The following is a 9075-nucleotide window of genomic DNA, read 5'->3' as shown; positions in this document are numbered from 1 at the left end:
TTCTGAGTGATCCTCATTGTTGTTTACCAATTCAAGCATCATACCCCGTAACAGAGAGTTTTGTTGCATTATCCTTGTCTGATTTTTGACCAAAACGATGATGATTATTATTATTATTATTATTATTATTATTATTATTATTATTATTATTATTATTATTATTATTATTATTATTATTATTATTATTAGAATGAGCATTATTATTATTATTATTATTATTATTATTATTATTATTATTATTATTATTATTATTATTATTATTATTATTATTATTATTATTATTATTATTATTTAAATAGAAGAGCATGTCAATAAAAGATAATTAGGTTTCTATGTGTTATCTTAGGTTGAGTCATCGGAGCATCCATTACATGGGAATTATCTGACTATTTTTGAAATAAACTCTTTAGACTACATGGTATGGTGATGGACCATCCTTGGAGGATGATCCGCCACGTAGGCGCCACATCATAGTCCTCCCAAGGATGGATCATCCTCCAAAACTAGGGGGCATGGGAGGATGGTCCTAGTCATCATCCTCCACCACTTTTATATTTTTTTTTTTTAAATCTCCATCTTTTTTTAAACATTTAACAAATAAAGTAATAAAATATTTTAATTAATATTATAAAACATTACATAAACATAAAAAAAATTAAACTTAAAAAAAATAAACTAAAAAAAACATAAACTTAAAAACCTAAAGTTAAAAAAAAAACGTAAAAATATCCTAACATACTAAAATAAGCTACTAGTCGTCGTCTTCCATGTGGTGGGCGGGTTCGTTTTCAGCGTTGTTCCAAATATGCTCCACCAAGTCCGCTTGTAGGTTGTGATGTGTGTACTCGTTACGTAGAGCGAAGGCGTTCAAATCTTGTTCTTGCTCACTAACTGGAACAGAATTTCCAGTAGACGCGTTTTCGTCGTAATCACATATCGCTCTCCCTTCGTCTTCAATGATCATGTTATGAAGGATGATACAAGCGTACATAATGTGTCGTAACCTCCTTGGTGTTTGCGAACGTGCTGGAATAGAAATGATGTGCCATTTTTTTTGTAGAACACCAAAAGCCCGTTCAATATCTTTTCTTGCGCCCTCCTGAAACTTTGCAAATTTTTTCCTTTTGTCGTCGGTCGGGTGCGGGACAGTTTTAACAATTGTCGAGTACGTTGGGTATATCCCATCGGCTAGGTAGTAACCTCGCCTGTACTCCACCCCTGAAACCGTAAAGCTTGTGTCTGGACCTGTACCCGCCACTACATCATCAAAAATCTGTGACTGGTATATGATGTTGAGGTCGTTGAGTGAACCAGGTAGACCAAAAAAAGCATGCCATATCCAGAGATCCTGTGACGCAACAGCCTCTAGAATGATAGTCGGATGTCCCTGATCTCCCCTAGTATACTGACCTTGCCATGCAACCGGGCAGTTCTGCCACTGCCAGTGCATGCAATCAATGCTCCCGAGCATTCCTGGGAAACCATGTCTCTGTTCGTGGGCTTGATATAATTTTTGAACGTCGTTTACGTTCGGTTTCCGCAGGTATCGCTTGCTATACAATTTGACAACCCATTGGCAAAACTTGTATAAACATCGACGTGCGGTTCTTTCAGACATCCTAATGTACTCGTCTAATGCATCTGGTGCGTAACCGTACGCAAGTTGGCGAATGGCCGACGTACATTTTTGTAAATTGCTGAAACCCCTTTGACCCCTAGCATCGTTTCGCAATGTAAAAAACGGATCAGACTGGGCCATGTCGCCTGCAATACGTAAGAACAGTCGACGACTCATGCGGAAACGACGTCGAAAAATCTCGGCTGGGTACACGGGTTCGTCGGCAAAATAATCGGCTACTAGTTTATCGTGGCCGGCTATAAATTTAAAACCAAAAATAAATGAAACTAATTAAAACATACATTTTAAAATCTACAAAAAACATAAGGAAAAAAAAAATTAGAATACCTTCTTGGTCTCGATTATATTTTGCTCGTCTGGTTAGCGGTTGGGACGACCCTTCAGCCGCCGACATGAACACCTGAGCCGCGTTCATAATCATGTTGTGCATAATAACATCCTCTTCCGAAGATGATGAATACCACTCGGACGAAGACGATGAAGACATAGACGAAATTGAAGAAATGGAAGAAACGGGTGAAGCCATGGTAATTTTTTTAGCGAGAGATGGGGTGGAAGCGGGTAAAAAATGATACAAAATATTATGAGTTTTTATAAAAAGGGAAGAGTGGTTTATAAAATGTGAGAGAGATGGGGTGGTAGTGGGTGAAAAGTTGTGAAAATTGGGGTTAAAGAAGTGAGTATTTATAAAAATGGAAGTGAAATGGGTGTAATTTAAAAAAGTAGCCGTTGAAAAGTTTTTTTTTTATTAATATCAACGGTCAAATGAAGGGGGCCCACCTTATTCGCACCGTCGCCAACGGCAATATTCGGACGGACAGGACGACGACGGTAGGGGGCGGCACGGTGTTTGGACCGTCGCCGACCCGCGACGGCCCGGGGCCGACCCCCATACCGTATGTCACTCAAAGCAGTGGGATCAAAGGATTTGAATATGGTGTTCGCTGGGAAGCAATAGCGGATTCTATCGATCTGTGGATCAGTGAAACAACAGCGTTCTTTTGCGGAATCTTTGATGATCCCTTGACTTTTCAGAGGGCTGTTCTTCTGGTGATCCTTAGCAGGAGAGTTCCGGAGCATCATTTTCGACGAGATGATGGTGAAAGAAGTAAAACAGAGTAAGAGAAGGAAGAAGAGGAAAAGAGAATACCTGATTGATCTTCGGATGAGAATTTAAAGGGAGTTTCTCTTGGATTTAAATGCAAATTGATCCTATCTCTAACTCATATTTATAATGATGAATTTGCAGGGTAAGTCACCTCAGTGACGTCAGGATTGCAACGGATAGTTCGATTCTAACGGCTATATATCCGTTAGTCTGTTGCGGATAAGATCAACAAAATATAACTCATTTATTTTATATAATCATTCCTTATATTTTGGGGGCAATTGTTAGGGGAGGATTTCCTAATGACCTGTGATCCTCAAGTGTTATCCTGTTTGGTGATCCTTACTTCTGTGACAGATAGTGATCCTCAGAAGTGCTTCAGGATCAGGATCATGGATAATCCTAAGGATCCTTATACTAACGATTGTTCACTTTGAATTCGGTATTGTTTTGCAGGAGTACCGGCTTGGACTTGGTCATGGCGATATTCCTGGAGCATATTCCCTTCAATTCTGCACATGCTTGGCCATTATGAACGTTATGGAGAACGTGGGGAGAAGGCACGAAATGCGGACGGTTAGTTAGGCTAGATATTTACTGTTTTTAAAGGGGATAGCGAGCTATTTTTAGAACACTTGGTTATTTTTTGGCTACACACACTCGTACAACTGCACTCATCAGCTCACGGCGAAACACTTAGCAATTTTCATACATTCTTACACGATACACTATAGTGATCCTTGTACCTAGCCCGCTATCATCCGAAGTTGTAAAAGAATTATTGTTTCATTTGAGTTGGTGATCAGTAGTTTCCATCACCCGAGGTTTTTTATGCCGGAGATCATTCATTGATCAAGGGCTTTTTCCTCGTATAAATCTTTGTGTCACTTGTGCAATTTATTTCTGAGTGATCCTCATTGTTGTTTACCAATTCAAGCATCATACCCCGTAACAGAGAGTTTTGTTGCATTATCCTTGTCTGATTTTTGACCAAAACGATGATGATTATTATTATTATTATTATTATTATTATTATTATTATTATTATTATTATTATTATTATTATTATTATTATTATTATTATTATTATTATTATTATTATTATTAGAATGAGCATTATTATTATTATTATTATTATTATTATTATTATTATTATTATTTAAATAGAAGAGCATGTCAATAAAAGATAATTAGGTTTCTATGTGTTATCTTAGGTTGAGTCATCGGAGCATCCATTACATGGGAATTATCTGACTATTTTTGAAATAAACTCTTTAAACATTTTAAAGGATTGATGTTCGGTACTGAATATGATGTCAATCTAGTTAGCTTAAAAGGTAAGGATATTTCAAGAAACATGAACAATTTTAACGATATCTACAACGAGTACAAAAATCAATGAAGCAATTCAATCAGACGAGAATGTATTAAAGGCGTCAATAAAGGAATATTACTAGCAAAACAACAAAAAAACCTTTAATCATATAGCGTCATAGGATAATATTAACTGTCAGTTCAAGTGGTTATCGTTCCTCTCATGGGTGCCAAGTCTACCCCAAACATAAAAAAGAATGAATATCTCCTATTCAAACACGTACACAATGTCTTTTAAAGTTGATTTTCCTGCAACCGACCTTGACGCCAACAATGAGGGTTTACCCACCTAAAAAGAGCCCCGACAAGATCACAATGAAAAGTGAAAATAAAAACTAACGTCATTATCTACAAACCAACAAGATCTTATGAGAATGGTTACACACTAGAACACTTTCACTTAAGAAGATGCGATGACAAAAAAAAAAAAAAAAAAAAAAAAAAAAAAAAAAAAAAAAACTTTTTTGAGTGGAGAAATTACGCATGAAACATGATTGAGGAAAGGCGTTGCTACAACAAGTGAAGGAAAATGATTTGGAGTTCTTTATGAAGTAGCTGATCACTTGACCAGATTGATGTTGCGTGTATGCCATATGAAGCACAACATTGGGAATGGGAATGATATATTAAAAAAAGGTTTTTATTTACAGTAGTTTGTAATTTGTTTTTATTTAGTTTTGTAATTTTTTAAATTAAAGAAATGTTATTTTGTTTGCATTTATCATTTTTTTATATTTAGTTTTCTAATTTGTTTTTTTCTTTCAAATTATTTATTTAAGAAAATTGTTTGAGATTGGAGAGTCGGCTAAACCAAAAAAAGTTCAAAGAGGGTGGATATAGTCAACACTTTTAATTTGGAACCTCCAACCTTTAATACCATCAATGAAATCATTCATGCTCATATGGGACACCGTTTTCACACAAAGGTGTTAGTTTTCAAAGTATATAGGGGTTTAAAGCAACTGGATAACTTTATGATTATCCATACGCGGTTTCTTAAATATATATTTTAATATAAGTAATGTACAAATACAAATTTTCAAATCTTCAAATGAAACGCTTTGTAAAAGACATGAAATTATTAGTTCCTGCAAAATCAACCTCAAAACTTTGTCAAACCAAATATGACCTTTTGCAATACACTTTCAGCATCAGCAAGTGCAAAATTCCATATAATGGCTATCATAACAACTGGAAATATATAAATACATATTTATTCTAGCATCCTTGTGATTGATATAAATCAAAAGCGAAGTAATAGGGTAATCCATTTCATTGTGTTGTGCATGGTTCGGTCGGTTCGGTTATTATACTCAACCGAAGTCGAAACCAAAGTCATTGGTTAGTCTATTTTATTAACCAATCAGTTTCGGTTAATCACTTCGGTTTATTGGGTTAGATTGACGTTTTTTGTTTGGTTCATTTAATTTCAGTTAATAGCAAAAACCAAACTTGGGCTAAAATTTTTGCTTAGAAATATATGAAATTTAGGTATAAACACATAAAATGAAAGTATAAATATATGAAATATATGAACCGGATGTATAAAAGCTAGAAATATATGAAAATAAGAATGATTCGGTTCGGTTCAGCTAAATTTGGTTAAACGAGAGTACAAAAAAATTGATAACCGGTTTTTGTTAATTCGGTTTTCAGTTTTTAGTTGATTTCGGTTTGGTTTTATTTTTTTTCGGTTTGGTTTAGGTTAACGATTTAGTTATTGCTCACCGATAACCGGTTTTGGTTAATAACCGATAGGTGCGCGTATCATGCGGCGGGAAACACAGACATTGCCATGGTGTGCATTGTTCGGTTGGTTAGATTATTATCCTCAACCGAAATCGAGGTCATTGATTAGTCTATTTTATTAATCAATCCGTTTTCAGTTAGTCTGTTTGGTTTATTCAGTTAGATTGACGGTTTTTTGTTTGATTCATTAATTTCGGTTAATACCCAAAGCCAAACTTGGGCTAAAACTTTTGATTAGAAATACATGAAATTTAGGTATATATACATGAAATGGATGTATAGGTACATAATGAAATTGAGGTTACATAAAATGGGGGTATAAATATGAAATATATGAACTGAAGGCATAAAAGCTAGAAATATATGAAAATATGAATTGTTCGGTTTAGTTAATTTTGGTTAAATAAGGTTATGAAAAAATCGATAACCGTTTTTGGTTAATTCGGATTTCGGTTAATCAGTTTAAATTAATTCGGTTTTTTGGTTGATTTCGATTCGGTTTCGGTTAACGATTCAGTTATTACTCACCCTTAGACATTGTTAATCAGGTAACATATCAATTTTCTTAATTAAAAAATCTATTGCAATACTATACTGAAATTAAAGAGATCACAATACTCGTTTACATGATGTAATTAAAAAAAATATTAACCTACCAAAAAGTTATTATCATTTAAAATCGTGGAAGTGTAACTACTTATATATATTAAACTACTAAAAAGTTATGATCATTTAAAAATCGGGGATAAAATGTAACTACTAACTAATTATCTATTATTTTGTTAAAAATCAAGGATTAAAGTGTAATCTAGATGTGTTGATTAAATTGATGGTATTTAATAAGTTGACATTTTGTAGCTATTAAACATTCTAGGATAATTACTAAGTACGTTATACTTTAATTACTCATACACTTAGGCATCATCTACTTATATCTTTTAATCTACACGTCAATACTGACCATGACAACTATCGAAACGTTGACAAAAATGAGTAGGTCGTCACGGTACTTTTGGATTTTTTTTTTTTTTTTGTAAACATTCTAGTTTATAAGATATAGCATGAATACATAAAAGAATTATAAGTTTGTTGTGAGAGAGGAAGTGTAACTTAGTACCCATAATTATGTTAAAATTCAGGGATTTAAGTGTAATAAAATGAGAGATTAAAATATAATTATTGTTTAAAGACCAGATTATCTTTATTTTAGTGGTGTATTTATAAATTTAGAGAGAAAAAGTTCTTATTTGTTGGATATTTTAAATTTCACTCTATATAGTATAGATAATCTATCTACTATATAAAAGAAACCTTCTGTGGACACGTGTTGCTCAGTGAGAGCTACTTTACCTTTTTTTTCCCGCTCAATGCCCACGGATCAATACACGCGGTGCTTTGGATTGTGACATAACCCGGCCCACATATTATATACTTATTCTGTTATTCAGTCTTCTTCTTCCATACGCAACTTTCAAACTTCACCAAACCCTAACCCCTTTAACGATCACCACCGTCAAGATCTTACGCACCCCTTCGTTATCCATTACTTTGGTTGTTCAATCTCTTCTTCATCAATAATCCTCTGGATACTAAACAACCCAGGTAATAAATTTATGTTTCCTATAAATTCTGGTTTGCGTATTCTTTTCAACTTTTCTATCAAAACCCTCACGAATTTTAAGAGGTCCACTTTGTTGTATATCCAGAGTGACGCTATTTCGGAAACGATTATCGTTCAGGATGAAGATTGATTCATCATCATCATCTGAAGCTGATGCTCCTATTCTGTCACCGTAAGATTGTATACTACAGGTAGTGTTTTATATTTGAATCCTTCATCCTTAATTTGTGTCAAAATTGGGTATTGTTTACAGTAACAATGGGGATTTAGGTATTTTAAAATTTGATGACGATCAATCAGTGTTTTTCAATCAGCTCTCGGAATAAATAAATAAGTAAAAAAATCTTTCACCGGAAGCCCCGCTCGAACCCGGTTACTTCAGTCAATAGATCTAAACCCGCCTGGTCTGAACCCAACAACTCTGTTTATTGGAGTTTTCTTACCATGCCGATAAGCGTGCGTCGCAAGCTACTACTCTGATTATTGTTGTGATCGTCGGTTCCTGCTCGTCGCTGATCTTGTAACTTTCCAATGGGATTGAATTTGGCTATTATACCAATCCAAGTCCCGATCAACAAAAATAAAATAACCGTTTAGGAATTTGCTCTCCTATTAATTCAGAATATAACTCAAAACTAAACTAATCTCTTTTAACCACAAAAACCAAAACTATTTAACTGATTATCTAGAGACTTGATTATAATTTGACTGAGATTCAATTTCCTAATTAAATGAATAAAAAGAATTTTGACCAAAATAACCTTCACTGTTCATTCAGTTTTGTTATTAATATAGAGTAATAATATAGAGTAATACAGAGTAATAATAATATAGAGTAATAATGATATCTTGAATCATCTAACTAGGAAACCATGAACCAGATATAACTCTTTTAATTTATATATAATTAAAAAGCCTAAATTTGGGCTTTTAGATTTGAAGGTTAATACGTTTAAATTATAGCCTTTTGGGTTTAAATTATCTTCTTTAACTAGGTACAGTCATAAGTCAAGAACTCAATCTCTATATATTGAGTGGAAAGTTGATGTGAACTATTTCTGTCAGTTGTATAGGGAAAATGTATATTGATTGTGTGTTATAGAGTTTGATATTACACATAGATAGATACTTTGTCGGCATTCGTACTATGATACTTACGGTTAAATACATAACGTTCTTCGAAGCAAACGACCCCTAAAAAGGGGTCATCATACGCCACTGCATATGGATCTCGTGACTCGAAGCAATCAAACATGCAAGGTGAGTCCACTCCATCAAGAAAGGAAACCGGTAATTCTACTCTTGGTAGAATGCAAATGAAAGAATAAGTTTTTAGTCCTAAAAAGAACGTGACTGGATTTAGTAGCAAGGAGGATGAGTATTATGATGGGATACCTCGCATCCCTGCAGCTTTGTTTGAGAAATCAAGATCTGGAAGCTTTTGGGTACGTGGATTTTTTGCACTGGCTACTTCCTATAATAGAGATTAAGAGTTTATACCGGCCATAGTCAGTGGCGGAGTTTGAACGAAAACTTAGTGGGGGGCAGACTCTCAAAATCCAAATCGGTGAGGGCCAGACTCTT

The 9075-nt window shown here is 34.2% G+C and overlaps 1 protein-coding gene across 1 annotated transcript; it reads right to left on the bottom strand.

The window, feature by feature from the left end:
* Positions 1-698: 698 nt before the first annotated feature.
* Positions 699-2280, bottom strand: LOC118487266 (protein ALP1-like). The gene is made up of 2 exons (XM_035983949.1): positions 1967-2280; positions 699-1875 (listed from the first exon to the last, which is right to left on the bottom strand). The coding sequence occupies exons 1-2, from the start codon at positions 2163-2165 to the stop codon at positions 752-754; spliced, it is 1323 nt and encodes a 440-aa protein (XP_035839842.1). The 5' UTR covers positions 2166-2280; the 3' UTR covers positions 699-751.
* Between the last annotated feature and the right edge of the window lie 6795 nt (positions 2281-9075).

Source organism: Helianthus annuus, chromosome 2 (genome assembly GCF_002127325.2).
Source record: "Helianthus annuus cultivar XRQ/B chromosome 2, HanXRQr2.0-SUNRISE, whole genome shotgun sequence".
Lineage (NCBI taxonomy): Eukaryota > Viridiplantae > Streptophyta > Magnoliopsida > Asterales > Asteraceae > Helianthus > Helianthus annuus.
The sequence above is the reverse complement of the archived record's forward strand: the minus strand, read 5'-3'. Positions and strand labels throughout refer to the sequence as shown.